At 47.8% G+C, this 18,183-nt stretch overlaps 1 protein-coding gene and 1 pseudogene across 1 annotated transcript; one reads left to right on the top strand and one right to left on the bottom strand.

The window, feature by feature from the left end:
• Window positions 1-5,670: 5,670 nt before the first annotated feature.
• On the top strand, window positions 5,671-6,995 carry CITED4 (Cbp/p300 interacting transactivator with Glu/Asp rich carboxy-terminal domain 4). Its single transcript, XM_053576716.1, has one exon. The coding sequence runs from the start codon at window positions 5,894-5,896 to the stop codon at window positions 6,437-6,439; it is 546 nt and encodes a 181-aa protein (XP_053432691.1). The 5' UTR covers window positions 5,671-5,893; the 3' UTR covers window positions 6,440-6,995.
• A 7,428-nt stretch (window positions 6,996-14,423) lies between these two features.
• On the bottom strand, window positions 14,424-14,865 carry LOC128575264 (nucleoside diphosphate kinase B-like; annotated as a pseudogene).
• Window positions 14,866-18,183: the final 3,318 nt, after the last annotated feature.

Below are 18,183 nucleotides of genomic sequence, written 5' to 3'. Positions count from 1 at the left end.
ATAGTAGCAACTATTCACAGGTTTATTATGAGGATTAAATAAGATAATACTTATAAAGCATCCAGCCCATGTCTGGCAATACTGTAAACACCCAGTAAACACTAGCTAATGTTAGTCTTGTTAACGTCAGCTGCTGTCACCTCACTCTTGTCACCTGAGCATAAGGCAGAATGGTGCAGATCCAGCTGGGCTGTCCTGGAGGACATGACCCTTAGGGGAAATGGTAGAAACATCTCCTCTCCTCTGCAACCTAGAGAAGCAGCAGCAAAGGGATCTGGATCTGCCTGCCAGTCACCTGGCTCTCAGCAGGTCTCAGAGAAGTCTCCAGGTTTGAGTGCCAAGTCTGCCTTGGGGTGGAGATGGGGAGGGGTCTCAGCCACAGACCAGGGAGTCAGCTCAGAGGTTGTAGAATAAGGTTCTCCCCAGGCACTTCTCCTAAGCCCTCCACTCTGTCAACTTATGGACAGTGTTTGCTGAGGCCTGTCTGAGCCTTGTCCCTCACTGGGTGCTGGAAATGGGGCTATTAGCAAGAGTAAAGTCCAAGAGGTGTTAAGTGAGGTCTCTGTGCCAGCCAGGACCTGGAGACCTTTGGGAAATACAGAGGACACTTGGGTTGGGTCCTCTGATGTGTCCTCAAGAGGAACGCTGGATGTAGGAAAGGAGAGGGAAGGATTACATCTCTACCACAGCCCACCAGTTCCTTCCATGGGGCATGTCTACCTGTGGCCCTGTCAACTCACACGTGTAAAGGCATGGCTCAGGGTAAAGCAGCTTGAGTCAGTGGGAAAGGCTCTGCCCTGAGGGCTACAAATGTCTCTTCCAACCACTGCTCTACCACACACACACTCCTCAGCAAGTTCCGATCATTTTCTGGGCCTCGGTTTCCTTCTCTATCAAAAAGGATTGTAAATTTTCTGTGCCTAATTTACACATTCAACAAATACTTATTAAGTCCCTACTATGTGCCAAGCACTGTTCTGATGCCTTGGAAAGACTGTTCAGAGCAAGATGGTCAAGGTGTCTGCTTTCAGAGAGTGAACTGCTGGGGGACACATTCTCTGAAATACAGTCACACATTTCAACAGGGAGCCATGCTGAGATAGCAGCCTTAGGTGATTTTGTCATTGTGCAAACATTGCAAACTATCCTTACACAAACCTAGGTAGATGTTCTACCCTACCTCACAGCCAGGCTATAAGGTCTAGTTTATTGCTCCTGTAGGCTACAAACCTATACTGCATGTTACTATACTGAATAATGCAGGCAACCATAACACAATTGTAAATATTCATGTATCAAAACTTAAACAACGTACTGTAAAAATATAGCAAAAAAGGTTTTGAAAGGGTAAACCGGTACAGAGCACTTATCACAAAAGGAGCTTGCAGTACTAAAGGTTGCTATGGTTGAGTCAGTGAGTGAGTGGTGAGTGAGTGTGAATGCCTAGGACAGTACTGTACACCTACAGTAGATTTTATAAACCTGGTACATTTAAGCTACACTAAACTTATTTTTTCAATTTCTTTTCTTCTTCTTTTTTTTTGAGACAGAGTCTGAAGCTGTCCTGGGTAGAGTGCTGTGGCATCACAGCTCACAGCAATCTCAAACTCTTGGGCCCAAGTGATTCTTTTGCCTTAGCCTCCCAAGTAGCTGGGACCATGGGCTCCTGCCACAACATCTGGCCACTTTTCCTTTCTTTTCTTGTTGCAGTTGTCACCACTGTTCTAGCTGGCCCAGGCCAGGCTCGAACCCGCCAGCCTCGGTGCATGTGGCTGGTGCCCTACCCACTGAGCTAGGGGCACAGCCCTAAATTTCTTTTTTTAATAATAAATTAACCTTATCTTACTATAACTTCATCAACTTTAAAAAAATTTTTTAACTTGTGAACTCTTTTGTAATAACACTTAGCTTATGATACAAACACATCGTCTATCTGTACAAAAATATTTCCTTTCTTTATATCCTTATTCTATGAGTATTTTTCAATTTTTTTTAAACTTTTTTTACTTCTTTGTTAAAACCTAAGACAGAAAAACACACATAAATTAGCCTAGGCCTACACAGGGTCAAGGTTATCAATATCACTATCTTCTACTTCCATATCTTGTCCCAGTGGAAGGTTTTCAGGGGCAATTAGGTGCACAGAGCTGTCATGTCCTGTGATAACAATACCTTCTTCTGGAATTCCTCCTAAAGCACCTGTCTGAGGCTGTTTTACTGTTAACTTTTTTTTTTGTGGACATAGTTTTACTTTGTCACCCTCAGTAGAGTGCTGTGGTGTCATAGCTCAGCAACCTCAAACTCTTGGGCTCAAGTGATTCTCTTGTCTCAGCCTCCCAAGTAGCTGGGATGACAGGCACTCACCATAACACACCGTTATTTTTAGAGATGGGGGTCTCACTCTGGCTTAGGCTGGTCTCAAACTGTGAGCTCAGGCAATCCACCCGCCTTGGCCTCCCAGAGTGCTAGGATTACAAGTGTGAGCCACAGCATCTAGCCCTTGTTATCCTTTTTTTTTTTAAGTAGAAGGAATACACTCTAAAATAACAATAAAAATATAGTAAATACATAAACCAGCAGCATAGTTGTTTATCACCAGTATCAAGTGTAGTGGGTGTAATTACACATGTATGTGCTATCCTTTTATAAGACTGGCAGCATAGTAGGTTTGTTTACACCAGCATCACCACAAACACACGAGTAATTCATTGCACTATGACTCTACAAGGGCTACAAGGTCACTAGGCAATGGGAATTTTTTCAGTTCCATTATAATCTCATAGGGTCACCCTCATTGACCAAAACACATGAGGGTAATGCCAAGCGTCCGTAGGTGCTAAGAAGGAAAACAGAACAGGGTGAGGGGGTAGAGAGGGATAGAGGCAAGTCAGGGAAGCTTTCTCTGAGGGGGGTGACTCTGGGTGGAGGTCAGGACAAAGTGAAGGATTGGGTTATGAAGCTGATGGAAAAACACTCCAGGCATAAGGCACACCAAGAGCCCCAAGAAGTGATGTTCTTGGGAAGTCCGAGGAACCCAAGGAAGCAAGTCACGGAAACACTGGGAACAATGGGAATTGTTCTGATGGCAGACCAGAGCAGCACAAGTTAGATCACCTCACTCCTCTGCGCACACCCACTCTGGGCTCTTGCTTACACCTGCCTTAAGGCTTTATCTACCTCAGAGGTCCCTAACCAGAATCATCTGCAGGGTTTATTAAAACACAGACTGCTGAGCCCCAGCCCAGTTTCTGATTCAGAAACTGATTCAGATCTGGAATGGAACCCCAGAAGGGGCATTTCTAATGAGGTCCCCGGTAATGCTGACACCTTGGTACTTGCTGTGGTTTTTGAAGGACTGCTCTAGTGTTTGAGAGCTTGGACCTCTGCCTGGACTTTTGCCCAGACACTTCTCAGCTCTTTCAAGTCTCTACTCAAACCCGACGGTACCAATGGGCTTACCCTGACCATTCTGTGCCATGCTACAACCTTTCCCCTCTTCCCTGCACCCCAGCCTCCTTCCCACTCTCTTTTTTCCTTTTGTCCATTGTTCCTATCACTTTCTAATATGTGGATCATTATTTTACTTAGTTTGTTGTTTACACAAATCTAACAGGCATTTTTAACCCAGACTCTATTGAACCCCTGAGGAATCCATGACATTCCCACCCCCAGATCTGTCAACCCACTGAATTTATAGGCTATACTTGGTGAGCACTATTCTGCAGTTTTCTTTAGATTCTCAGAGAAGTACATGACCTTGAAAGTGTAATAACCACTGGTAGATAAACTCCTGGCCTGGAGTAGGTGCTCAATAAATATTTGTTGGCTAAATTAAAGAAGTTTTTAAACATTAGTCACACATGCATTTTTTAAAAGGAAAATCATCTGGTGGTGCTATGGCTCCCAAATGTTGATGTCCTTAGACCAAATATGTCAGAATGGCAGAGGATTTTTTTTAATACAGATTCTTATGATTCAAAAATACCCTTGGAAAGTCTGGGTCAGGAGGTTAATGTGGGACTGAAGATTCTTTTTCAAAGCCCCCACCCACCTGTTTCTGTCCCCTGTCTCCACTTGAGTCTGAGGTACTGAGTCTGAGGTTTAGGAATTTCTGTGTGAAGTCTTACTTAGAGACTCAGAGGAATCGACTCCATTGCGTAGCTATTACACTTTGCAGAAATGTTACCACACCCGTGGTCATTTGTGACTTCCCACAAGCTCTCAGGGTGAGTGGGCAGGGTCACCATGTCTCTTTCACTGAGCAGAAAGCTGAGCTGCCCCTGTCATGCCCGACACTCAACTGTCACAATCCACTGGTGGGGGAGGTCACATACTGTAGGTGGCAGAGGTGTAATTAGAACTTGGGCCTCTGGACTGTCACTATAAAGTTATTCCCTCTACAACAACAAACCCAAGTTCCAGGAAGTACCAAGGGCACTTCTGGGGGAAGGGAATCAAAGACGGAGGGAGAGAGTGTCATATGGGTGGAGGGCAAAGTTCAAGAGGCTGTATCCTGGCCACTGGCACCAACTCCAGTTGCTCAGAAGTGGAAAACACATGGCATTCACATGCTAAGTCGGACTGCCTGTGACACCAGCACAGTCACTTTTTCTTTTTGTGTCTCTCTGTATCTGCAAAATGAGGCTGATAATCCATGTCCCACCCCCAAGGAGATGCTTGTAGAATGTAGAACACTAAAAAACAATAATAATACAAATTATTATTGTTATCTAGGGATGTGATATTCCCCACTGGGAAGTTCCTTAGGGACAGAACGAAATCCAGCCTTTCATTCTTTTAAGAAAACTTGTGGGCATCTACTATGTACCAGGAACTGTGCTGGACACTGTACACACATCCCCTCATTTAATCCTTACAAGGGGGCAGGGCCGCTGTTGTTCCCTTACATAGATGAGAAACAGAAACTCAGGTGAATGAGTTGCAATTCGTTCATTCATTTGTTCACTCGCCCAACTTTTACTAAAAGCCTGCTCTGGGCCAGGCTCTGGGCCAAGTGCTGAGGATAAGAAGATGAACAAGTCCTTCAGGAGACATGCCCATAAATTATTTTAATAACAACTCAGTACATGCTTCAACAGACAAGGTGCGGTGGGAGCCAGAGAAGAAGCAACTGGCTCTCCCAAGGGGTTATGGGGATGGACAGCTGACCCCCCCTCCTGGGGGACACTGCACCTAAGATGCCTGTGTTAGGCGGAGCTGTGCAAGCGCAAGGCCTGGTTCTGGTCTCGCTCTGTTCAGGATTTGGTATGCATTTCTAAGAAACCTCTGTAACCACTGAGCCTCAGACTTCATCTGGAAAATTAAGATGTTGGGTGAGCCTAAGATCCTGCCGCTCTGGAGGGACCTAACCACCCCGTTTTGTGGTCAGGTCAATCCTAGCCTCAAGTCTGAGCCCCTGAAGTCCAGACAGAGCCTCTCAGAAAGTGCCAAACACCCTCCCGGTACCAGCACACTTGGTTGGGGCGGGGGTCTGGGACTTGGGGGCGGGGTTTTGGACTTGGGGCGGGGGCTCCAGGAGAGGGCGGGGCCCAGATCTAGCAGGAAACACGCGTGGCCCGCCCAGAAGCGTCTCACTCATCCAATGAGAGACAGGAGGCGGGGACAGCCGCCTTAGGGTATAAGTCCTCGCCAAACCCTGGGGAACGCCGCGGAGGTTTTGGAGCTTTAGATTGTTGGTGTGCCGGGGTCTCTTCGCGGAGCTCGGGACGTCCTGGGCTTGGCGGAAGCACGAGCCGGATTTGGTTTTCTTTTGCCCAGCTCAGCTGCAGCGACGGCACGGTGCCCAGGTTTCCCGCCGCAGAGGAGCAGCTGGCCCAGGGTAGCCCGCGCTGACCATCCGCCTGCTGCCCCCTTTGGCAGTCCGCCCGCCGCCATGGCCGACCACCTGATGCTCGCCGAGGGCTACCGCCTGGTGCAGAGGCCGCCTCCCACCGCGCCCGCCCACGGCCCTCATGCGCTCCGGACTCTGCAGCCGTACGCGAGCTCGGGTCTGGACAGCGGGCTGCGACCGCGGGGGGCACCTCTGGGTCCGCCGCCGCCACCCGGGGCCCAGGCATATGGGGCCTTTGGGCCGCCGTCCTCCTTCCAGCCCTTTCCGGCGGTAACGCCGCCGGCCGCAGGCAGCGCGCACCTGCAGCCGGTGGCGACGATGTACCCGGGCCGTGCGACCGGGCCTCCGGGACCCCTAGAAGGCCCCCCGGCCCTGCAGCCGTCGCCCGCCGCCGCCGCCCCGCCGCCAGCGCAAACCCTGGGCAGCATGGACGCCGAACTCATCGACGAGGAGGCGCTGACGTCGCTGGAGCTCGAGCTCGGGCTGCACCGCGTGCGCGAGCTGCCCGAGCTCTTCCTGGGCCAGAGCGAGTTCGACTGCTTCTCAGACTTGGGGTCAGCGCCGCCCGCCGGCTCGGTGAGCTGCTGAGCGCGGTATGGGCCCGCTTGGCGCGCCCGAGGGGAGAAAGGGTATCTGACTGCCTGCTGGACTCCGCACCCGCACCCCGCGAAGGAGCCCGGCATCCACCCTCCGTGAGGTTGGAGACAGCGGGCTTGAACGCGGAGCCGGGCACCGACCTCCCTGGGACCCTGGTGTCCCTCCAGGCCCTGCCTCCTGCTGGATGACAGTTTGGCTTCACTTCTGTGACCTGAGCCTTTGCGGTAAAGTGGAGGAGACTGGCCCAGCCTTCGGACTCCGGGTTCTTGGATTCTGTGTTCTCTCTCTCCCCCCAACTCCCCCTCCGCCCCCCTCCACTCAATCTGAGCCATTGCAGGCCGCTGCCTGATTTCCCCCTCTCTCCTCATGCCTCTACCGGGACTGGGTACCCAGAGGCCCCATCTACTGAGCCCCCGCTGCCTGCGCCCTGGCCTCCCACCTCAGGGAGGGGAAGACTACATACAGCCCTACCCCGTGGAGCAGTGCCCCATCTGGCCTCCAGATCCAAAATAAAACTGGGTCACTTTACAGTTTTGCCGTTTTCATTTCCTTATCACCCCAAGCCCTGACTATATTTAGCTTCCCAAGTCCTGAGACTGCCGAAGACCCTGGTTGGCATAGGGGCCACAGTCCCCAACCGTGCCTGGGGCAGGAAACCAACAGTTTCTTTCGAAAATATCTGGGGAGTTGGAGTTTCGCAATTGTGTCATAACTTGGAAGGCAGAGGCTGCCACCGGGTGGTGAGGTAACCACTGGACTCCCCAGCTCCTAGGGTGAGGGGAGCTTGGCTCTCTGTCAGAGAACTGAGTGGCACAGGGAGTTGTACTGTGACTTTCTCCTTGTCCAAGACCCCATCCATTCATATCTCTGAGGCTGCTTCCTCAGGGAGGTCTCAGTCTCCTCAGGTGGTGGTGTGGCCTTCAGCACAGTGCTAGATGCCTCAGTAAATGATGATTATGGCGAATCTACATAAAATTGGTACTGATTTTATTCCAGGCTCTGTGCCAACCTGGAATCACAGTCCAGGTGGGAGTGGGTGGATGACAGGCCTGGAAATAAACCAGTCTTGGTAAAAGGAAGATTGTGGTGAGGTCTAGAAAACAGGTAGACTAGCCAAACAGACAAATCCCAAGGGGAAGCAGTTTTAGTCAGTTGGAGTAGGGAGTCAGTTTAGGCTTCTGGAAGGCAGTGACATTTGAAGTGATGAACAGAGCCTTGAGTGATGAACGTGTTTTTAGGAGTTAAGAGAAGAGTTTCTTAAAGGTAGGGAGGCATATCAGTACATGGAAGGCACGGGGGCAATGCATAGAGTGTCTAGAAGGAACAAGAAAGGGCAAATGGCTTTACAACAACTTTGTGAAGTAAGTACAATTCTCCTTCTACAGATGAGAGATGTGGAGTGTGCCCAGGCCTGGCGGGATTTGGTCTCAGAGTTCTGATCACCAGCGTGAGTTCCTGGCCACCCTGTGCTATTGACTCTGGAAAGATCCCTGGGTGCTTTAGGGAGGGAGGAGGCTGGGTCAGAGATGCTGTGGATGGCTCTCAGATGGGCATTCTCTAGAAGAGAGTAGATTCCAGAGACTCTGGAAAGGAACAGACAGGGCTTCCGCCCCCAGAGTCTGGGCCTTGCTCCTGCCAAGCTTGTTTGTTGATGTGATTCTCCACCAGCCTGTGAGTTCTGTGAGAGCAGACCATGTTGGCACCACATCCAAAGCTACCAAGATGGGCATGGAGCAGGTGACAAGAGGTATTTGGCAGATAAATAAAGGTCTCCCCTAAGATCATGGGGCCTTCTGGGACCAGATAAAGAGAAAAAAGAAGAGAGGCTTTGGGAAGGGGCTGGTCCAAGCTCTAGGCTGAGAGAGGCCAGTGTTTGACACCAGCTTTGCCCAGTACCCCAGTCATAGATACCAAGGGGCCAGATTAAGATAGGAGGGTTTGTCCTTGAGTTAGACATTGCCCTGATTCCCTTCTCTCTGGGCCTCAGCTTCCCCACCAGTAAAATGGAGCTAATATTCCTGTCTTGCTACTTTTAAGGCAATAAGACAAAATAAGGAACAAATACAGAGATGAATTGATAAGCAATTGGTAAACACTAATGTGCACTGCATATGGAAGGGATAACAATGCAAACCTAACACCTGCCTGAGGTAGCAGAGGAGTCCAATCCCAATTCCAAATGGGATGGCTGACAAATAGGGCAGCAGACAGAGAAGATGAGGCTGGGGTAGCCCACCACCTGGATCCCCAGATCCCTTCTGACCCTCTTTGGAAGATTCTTTTTTTTTTTTTAGATGCTGGGTCTCACTCCCTCACCCAGGCTGGAGTGCAGTGGCGCAATCATAGCTCACTGCAGCATCCTTTGCTCCCTGGGCTCAAGGGATTCTCCTGCCTCAGACTCCCAATACTACTGCAGGTGCACATCACCACACACAGCTAATTAAAACAATTTTTTTTGTAAAGATGGGAGAGGAGAGTAGGGGGAGGGCTTCTCACTCTTTTACCCATGCTGATCTCAAACTCTTGGCCTCAAGCAATCATCCTGCCTTGGCTTCCCAAAATGCTGGCCCCCTCTTTGGAGGATTCTGGTCCTACCAGCTGAAGGGGAGGAGTAGAGGCAGTATAAAGAGCAATGGACTTGTAGTCTGGCAGCTTCAGGGACCAGTTCCAGAAGCATCTTTTACTAACTGCCTGCCTCAAGCTAAGTCACTTCACCTTCTGAGTCTTAATTCTCCTAAGGCAGCAGTTCTCAACCTATGGGTTGTCACCCCTTTGTAACAATGAAAATACATCCTACATATCAAATATTTACATTATGATTCATAACAGTAGCAAAATTACAGTTATGAAGTAGCAACAAAAATAATTGTGGGATCACAAATGAGGAACTGTATTAAAGGGTCGCGGCATTAGGAAGGTTGAGAACCACTGTTAAGGTAATCACATCAGCTTCCTGAGACTCCAACAGGGAGGGGGGTCTTGCACCAATTCCTGTATTACCCTTCTAAAGCAACTATTTGTCCCTTTGTTTCTGTGGATCTCACTTTCATACCTGGCCTGGGTCTTTGGGATCAGGAGTCAGTCTCCCTTAGGCTTGGGGACTCAGTTATGACACAAACAAGACATTCTTTCATCTTTTTTTTTTTTCTATTCATATGAAAATTTTCCTGGGCTGAAGTTTTTATTTTTAATTATCTTTTGGTTGACTGGATTTTATCACCAAACCGTGCTTTTTTTTTTCCTTCCAGAAAAGTATAACTTCTCTTGAACTCATCTATAAAATGTGGATGCTAATAGTATCACCCTCCTAGAGGTGCTGTGAAGGTTAAATAAGTTAATGCAGGTGAAGTGTTTGCAGTTAGTGCTATGATGCCTGAGCCCTGGCTTTTTGGGGTAAATTTGTATTAGAGTCTTTAGGTAGGCTGTGTTTTAACCAGCTAGAAAGGGGTTACCCCAACAGTGACACTGTTGCAGTTCACAATTGCCTCTGGGATGGTATTCAGCTCGCCAGAGATTTTTTGGGGAGCACCTTCAGAATCAGCCCCCAAAGAAGGGAGGGGACAGAAGCAGAAGTGAGTTAAAAAGCCGCAGAGCAGCCCCACTAGAGCCTCAGCCAGCCTTACAGGGACCTCTGCAGCTAGAAGGGCCCTTCCGAGTTGCCTTGAATTTCCATTCCTGCCCTCGTCAGTCATTGGCTGTGAGCTGTCCAGGGAAGTGGCATGACCATGGCATGTCCCTAGCTGAGTCCAGCCCTGGAGGAGCTGCCAGGGGAAGGCAGACTGCCAGCAGCACTCTCAGTGACTGGGATGATGGCTTCATGGAAGGGGACTTGGAGCACCAGATTGCAGCATCCACCACAAGCCCTAGGGCAGGGACCAGGGTGAGGAAGGAGTTATAGAGTCCTAACAGCAAGTACCTCCTTACACCTATGCTCTGGGCATCTCAATTGCTTCACCTAAGTCTCAGACCTGACCAGCACCTTCCCTAGTATAGAATAATTTTTGTTTAATTTAAGATCTATCAACTTAGAGGGTTGATGTGATGAGACTCTATCTAAAGTACTTGGCAAATAGTAGATTCTCGATAACTGAGCTCTGCCAACACCATCATCATCATCATTCCAGGCCGGCTAAGTGTTCAACATCATATATTGAATAAATTAATGAACAGTCATCCTAGTCTTTTCCCAGGCAGCTTAAGTGGTTCAGCTGATTACTAAGTAATCCTCTTGTATTCCTTAATCCATCCTTGCCTAACTCTTTATGGCACCTGGGTCAGGAGTGGCACAGACTGTAAGTGTTGGGTCAGGAGTAGCGCTGACATGAGATCAACTAAGCCCTTGTTGAATGCCTACTGTGTGCAGGCGTAGTGGGAGCTGACTGGGAATGCCCAGCAGCTTTGCTTTCTCTTCCAGCTGCTCCATTAGTTGCTGCCCAGCCCTGTAAATAGCATTAGGGTGGTTTATCCCCATTCCAGAGGTCAGGGAACTGGCCTGTCGATTCAATTGACAGTTCCCTGATCTCCGACAGTGAATTGCTCAAGTCACACCTGAGCTCTCCAAGGCCCTTCCCTTCCCCAGGCTGACTGGGTCTGGCCTGCAGCTGGAGCCTGGTGGAACAAGGGCAGAGTCCCAGACCTAGTCTGTTACTTTATGGCTGGGAGATGCCGAGAAAGTCATTGAGTCTTTTTAGGCCTCAATTTCTTCTTCCATACAATGAGAATTATCCCACATCAGAAGCATGTGTGCAAGGATTGAAATGACAGTACAACTCTGAGAACATATTTCAAATGCTGCGGTGCTGCTCGGTCAGGGTGGGTTTGGGATGATTAGCTGCGTCCTCTACCCTGCAGTAGTCTGGGGACAGGATACCTGCACACATTCCGAGACTCGAGCTCTGGCCAGCCTGGAGTGTGCAATGTAGAATCCCCAGTGAGAATTCCAGGCCTGAGGGCTGGTGGTGATGAAAAGCTGGAATGCGGGTCAGCTTGGGACAAACACACAGGTTGGGGGACTGGGAGTGAGTAAAGACCCAAGGCCCAAAGTGTGCCCTGATGGTAGAAGAAAAAAACGAAGTTTCTCTGCACTCAGTCTCCTCATCAGTCAAATGGAGACACCACAGGCTTCTCTTGTGAGAATAAACCCAGGTGATGATAAGTGCCCGCCCCTGTGAGCTACTCAGATAGAGTTGTGGCAGGAAAGCGTGACCACAGGGACGAGGGGGACAGAGCCTTGTCCCTCAAGTATCAGAGTCATGAGGGGTCTTTCTCCACCAGACTTTAAGGTTCTGGGGACAGAACCAGATTCACCATTGTCCCCACCTCCACCCTTCAGAGTGGATGCTGGGAAGTGCTGGAGAGAGTGTCCGTTACCCAGGCCCTGAGCTGGAGCCAAGGTTGAAAGAGGCCTGAGTCTGGAATCCAAGCATTGGAGTTAGCAGCTCTGAAATCTAGTCCCAGACAACCATGAACTTGTGACTGGGGCACATCTTTTGAGCTCTCTAAGCTCTGTATGATGAGGACAGATGAGCAGATTTCTTGTCCCATCTGCTCCCAGGTGCTGGGCTGGGGAGCAGAAATGCTATGCTTTCTGGGCTTGGTGGTGCCAGCAAAATGGGGCAGTGGGCTTGATGGGCACTTTCTCCTCGGTCCTCACAGAAAATCCAGGAGGTGGGTGTAGTTATTGTCCTAGGCAGCCAAGGCTCGGAGAGATTAGGCGATCTATTCAACAACACACAGCCAGCACAAGGATGGACAGACACTGGTAAACTGCACAGGGCTCTTGAGAAAAGGGGTTTTTTAATTTGTAATGATTGTATTGTTTTACATATATGTTAATACATATACATGATACACACCTCTTTTTATATAAACATAATTATAATATTTTATGTGACTATATTTTTTCCGCTTAAAGTATTTTGGAACTCTTCCCATGTCAGTAAATGTGGCTGTACCCCCTTCTGTTTTGTGACTGCATCCTGTGGAATTTACTTAGCCCTCTCCTACTGAGGGATATGTGACTTGTTTCCTGAATTCCACTGTTAAAAATAATGCTACAAGGAGCATGCTTGTATATTTACCTTTGAACACCTGTAGGAACATCTCTATAGAACAAATTCTTAGAAGAGGAATTACTGGTTCAGAAGATGTGAGCAAATAGAACTATGACAGCTCTTGCCAAATAGTTCCCTAAATGACAGACCCATCTACCTCCCTGCCAGTGCTGCTTGGGTGTGGCCATTGGCTCACATTCTAGACTATAGCAGACATTAGCAATTTTTCTTTTTTTTTGAGACAGAGTCTCACTTTGTTGCCCTCGGTAGAGTGCTATGGTATCATAGCTCACAGCAACCTCAAACTCCTAGGGTCAAATGATCCTCTTGCTTTGGCCTCCCTGGTAGCTGGGACTATAGGCAGCCCACACAAGGCCCAGCTATTTTCAGAGATGGGGTCTCACTCTTGTTCAGGCTGGTTTCAAACACCTGAACTAGGAAATCCACCTGCCTCAGCCTCCCAGAGTGCTAAGATTACAACAGGGGTGAGCCACCTCACCCAGCCCTTGGACATTAGCAATTTTTTAAAAATTGCACCTCTTGGGCGTCGCCTGTGACTCAAAGGAGTAGGACGCCAGCCTCATATGCCGGAGGTGGTGGGTTCAAATCCAGCCCCGGCAAAAAACTGAAAAAAAAAAAAATTGTACCTGTCTAATGGAGAAAAAATTTTCATTTAATTTCCGTTTATTTGATTTCAATAAAGATATTATCTATTTGTATTTCTTCATCTATGAATTACCTGTCCATGACCTCGTTCACGCTTCTACAGAGTTGTTTGTCTTTTTATAATGGTTTATAGGAGCTCTTTATGTACCCTGAATAGGAAATTTTTGTCTTTTGTAAATGTTCAAATGTCCTCTCCTCATCTGTATCTGGGCATTTAAATTCATATATGGAATCTCTTGCCTTTTCAAAGTTATTAATTTTTATGTCATCAAATCTTTCTGTTTTTCCCTTTAAGAGCTTCTAGATTTAAATGAAGGGCAGGGTTGGTCTGGCTCTTCTCAGAAATAGTCAGAGACTCTTGTGGAGTTGTGCTACTGCCCAGACGTCCCTCTCAGAGCACGGCATGGACAGATGCAGCAGGGCCTGAGAGACAAGCCCAGGTCTTGGCATCTTCTAGATCTGGGTGTGAATACTGGCTCAGACTACACATATGGTATTTGGTAAAGCCACTTTAGCACTCTTAGCCTTGTTTTTGTTTTTCTTTCTAATCTAAATGATGTTCGAAGGTGCACACACCCAGCCGGGATTAAATGAGCTATTGACTGACGTGCTCAGCTCAGGGCCTGACACGCAATAAATTCCCAGCAGCAACAGCTGTTTCCAACTTAGTATGGTAGGTGCAGGACATGACTGAGAAAGCAGTGGCTGTCAACATGGCCAGAGAAGGGGTGCAGGACATGACTTCAAACCATGTCCTACACAAATGGCTAAAGGATAGCTTTCCTCAGCCTGCAGAGCAAGAAAGATCCAGAGGCAGAAGTAGATATCTGCTATTTATGCCCTCCAGAATTTAGTCACTACTAAATTAGTGACTAAATATTTAGTCACTACTAAATACTACTAAACCTTTTACTCCTGGTAAAAGGTTTCCCCAAATTACCATTGAGAAACCACCTCTCCCTCGTTTAAAGACCAAGGAGTTTGGGTAAGTTGTCCTGGTTCAGTTATGCAATTCAAAAGAAAATAATACTGAACTATAAATTAGTGTAAAGAAATTCCAATTGTTCTTCATTTTCCTTGACCATTTTGAAATAGCAATGCTTTGTTTTCTCTTCCTCCTTCTCCTCTTTTTCTCCCCCCCCCACCTGTTTCCAAAGGCTTCATTGGTAAATATGCTTTAAAAAAGAATAATCAATCCTATTGCTTCCAAGTCAATGGAATGAAGATCCAAGGACACACCAAGCAGTGTTGAAGGGGACTGCTGCTTTGTCCACCTCTTATTCGTAGACTCAGTCATAAGCACAGGACTCATAGTCAACCCATTCTTCAGGCTTAAACCACAGGCTGATTTCTTTTTTAGCACTTTTTACTGAGTTGCTGCCATGAATGATGTTCCTGCCAACTTGAATGCACAAGTCCCCACAAATGGTGCCTGGCTTAGAATCTACTGGATTGGTCTCCCCAAGTATCACTTGGCCACAACAAGGCCTGAGTTCATGTACTTCACCAGTCCAGCGAAGATGGGCGGTCTTTCAGGTCAATGTAGCGCTGCTTCAGGTGTTCCTCAGAAGCCCGAAAGAACTTCATGGCGATGAGGCCGAATCCCTTCTGCTCAAAGCGCTTGATGACCTCGTCCACCAGGCCACACTGCACGCCATCCGGCTTTATGGGGATGAAGATGCACTTGAGGTTGGCCATGGTCTGGGAGGCTGGCAGGGCCGGCCGGCGGTGGTGCTGAGCTGTGCACAGAAGCCAAGATCTGGGTTTATCCTCCTTTTCCTCTTCACATCAAAGTCTCTCAAATTTTGAACTAGTGTCTATTTGTTTTTTGTTTGTTTGTTTGTTTGTTTTTGTTTTTTTTTGAGGCAGAGTCTCAAGATGTCGCCCTGGGTAGAATGCCATGGCGTCACAGCTCACAGCAACCTCCAACTCTTGGGCTTAAGCAATTCTCTTGCCTCAGCCTCCCAAGTAGCTGGGACTACAGGAGCCAGCCACAACGCCCGGCTATATTTTGGTTGCAGTTGTCATTGTTGTTTTAGCAGGCCCGGCCAGGTTTGAACCCGCCAGATACCTACCCACTGAGCTACGGGAACCGCCTTGAGCTAGAGTCCTTTTGTTAGATCGTTCAGTACTCACTTATAATAGATATTATATCCCACCTGACTCTCAGTGATCTAACTTAGCATACTAGCATTCCAGATTATATACGGATGAGGGAACTGAAGCTCAGAAAGGTGATAGGAAGTGACTTGCTAGTAATTTATTAGGTTAAATTATTTAACATACTTAGGATAGTATCGCACACATAGTAAAAGATATTTTAGTATTAGCTCAGCTGGTATAACAAAGAAAACCAGAAAAATTTTAAAGCACTTTAAAGAGCTAAAAATATTTCCTTTCGGTTCCACCCAGTCATTTAGACCCAGATTGCCTGTTGCCCGCTTCTTGCTGCTCTTCTGTTCATGATCCCAACCTGATGAGCCACTATAGGTGCTTAGAGTCCAAGCCAGCATTTTTTTTTTCTTTTTCTGTCTTTGCAGAGTGGAAGCTGGGTCATGGATACCTCCATTCCAGCTCTTGGGAAGAAGAGACTGGGCAGGTAAGCCCAGGGCTTAGTGACACACATCACTTTTACTCAGATTCTCTTGACAAGTATTTGATCACATGACCACATTAGCTGCAAAGGAGGCTGGGAAATATGGTTTCTAGTTGGCAACTCTGTGTCATCAATAACTCAGTTACTATGGAAGACGGAAATGATGGATTTTGGTGGACAACCAGCAGCCTCCACCACAGCAAAGCAAGTTGGCCCCATTGAGATTAGAACGCAAGTCCCTATACTCGAGGGTACTTGGTGGGAGTGGTGAAGATGTCAGAGGCCTGAGTCCTGTATAAAAAGAATTGTTAGAATTTAGTAGACTTGGCGGTGCCTGTGGCTCAACGGGGTGGGGCACCAGTCCCATATGCCAGAGGTGGCGGGTTCAAGCCCAGCCCTGGCCACAAAAAAAAAAAAAAAAAAAGAATTTAGTAGACTTGGTATCAGTCAGTCATCACTATAAAATATCCATCTTGGGCAACTCACTTCCTTTCTATGAGTCTCAGTTTCCTTGTCTATAAAATGTGGATAGTAAGGGGACTTTCCCATGAGTTGCTGCTGTGAAAGCAAATTAACCACAGTTCATGACACATACCAGGAGCTTACATGGTGGAATGAATGGGGTAGAATCTGGACATGAGCACACGAAAGAAGGAAATTCCAAGGGAGATGACAATGTGTGCAAGGGCCAAGGGGCATGAAACAATAAGGCTTGACTAGGAAATTCAACAAGAGTGGTTAGCATGTAGGGTAGATGGTCAGAGGGAGAAGCAATGCTTGGAGTAGGTATGGACCAAAGAAGGATGACCCAGCGGCGCCCGTAGCTCAGTAGGTAAGACACTGGTCACATACCCCGAGGCTGGCGGGTTGGAGCCCAGCCTGGGCCTGCTAAACAACAATGACAACTGCAACCAAAACATAGCCGGGCATTGTGGCAGGCACCTGTAGTCCCAGCTACTTGGGAGGCTGAGGCAAGAGAATCACTCGAGCCCAAGATTTTGAGGTTGCTGTAAGATGTGACGTTATGGCACTCTACAGAGGGTGACATAGTGAGACTCTGTCTCCAAAAATAAAAAAAGGGGGATGACCCTTGAGTTGCAGACTTAGGAGCTTCAACTTGATCCTATTAGTACTGGGGAGCCATGGAGGATATGAGCAGAGTAGAAAAAGAGTTAGAATCTGGATGCAGTGGCTTACGCCTGTAATCCTAGCTCTCTGGGAGGCCAAGACGGACGGATTGCCTGAGCCCAGGAGTTCGAGACCAGCCTGAGCAAGAGCAAGACCACATCTCTAAAAATAGCTGGGCATTGTGGCTGGTGCCTGTAGTCACAACTACTCAGAAGGTTAAGGCAAGAGGATCACTTGAGCCCAAGAATTTGAGGTTGCTGTGAGCGATGACTCCATGGCAATCAACCCCAGGGTGACTGAGACTCAAAAAAAAGGAAAGAAAAGAGTTAGGTTTATGTTGAAAGATCACTTTGGCCGTTGTGAGTAAAATAGATTTCAGAGGGGCACACTGTAGCAATAGGGAGCCCCGAGAAGGCTGTCACACTGATTTAGGTAGTGTGGAGGAGCCTATGACAAATGGTGGCATAAGGAGGTAGATGGAAGAAATGGTAAAGAGACAGAAGTAGCTCCTGCCTGTAATCCTAGAATTCTAGGATGCCAAGATAGGAGAATCACTTGAGCTTAAGAGTTGAGACCAGGGTCGCACCTGTGGCTCAGTGGGTAGGGTGCCGGCCCCATATACTAAGGGTGGCAGGTTTGAACCCGGCCCTGGCCAAACTGCAACAAAAAATAGCCGGGTGTTGTGGCTGAGGCAAGAGAATCGCCTAAGTCCAGGAGTTGGAGGTTGCTGTGAGCTGTGACGGCATGGCACTCTACTGAGGATGATAAAGACAGACTCTGTCTCTAAAAAAAAAAAAGAGTTCGAGACTAGCCTGAGCAAGAGGGAGACCCTGTCTACTAAAAATAGAAAATGTAGCCAGGGATGGGGGCAGGTACCTGTAGTCTCAGCTACTTGGGAGGCTGAGGCAGGAGATTGCTTGAGCTCAAGAGTTTGAAGTTGCTGTGAGCTGTGATGGCACAACACTCAAATGAGGGCAACAGAGTAAGATTCTGTCTCAAAAAAAAAGGAAAAAAAAATAAATAATAAGTCTGAAGAGAGATTTGGTGTGAAAAATCATAGAACACAGTATCTGCCGTTAAATATTCTTTCCCTGAACGAATGACCTTATATGACCCCATTCATTCCTCCATATGAGTGAGTACCTAGTGTGTTCATTTCATTACTTGTGATTAGGTGTGTGGCTTTGAGTGGCAGATAACAGTTGCTTAGGTAAAAGGAACCAGGTAGGTGGTGCAGGATGAGTGTGGTTACCCATAATGTCAGTATCCAGGCTCCTGCACCTGGTTGCTTT

The sequence above is a fragment of the Nycticebus coucang genome, chromosome 22 (genome assembly GCF_027406575.1).
Source record: "Nycticebus coucang isolate mNycCou1 chromosome 22, mNycCou1.pri, whole genome shotgun sequence".
NCBI lineage: Eukaryota > Metazoa > Chordata > Mammalia > Primates > Lorisidae > Nycticebus > Nycticebus coucang.
Note: the sequence above shows the minus strand (reverse complement) of the source record. Positions and strands in the feature narration are given on the sequence as shown.

Excerpts from the sequence above, each read along its gene's own strand:
- CITED4 (XM_053576716.1), top strand. The coding sequence starts at position 5,894 with ATGGCCGACCACCTGATGCTCGCCGAGGGCTACCGCCTGGTGCAGAGG.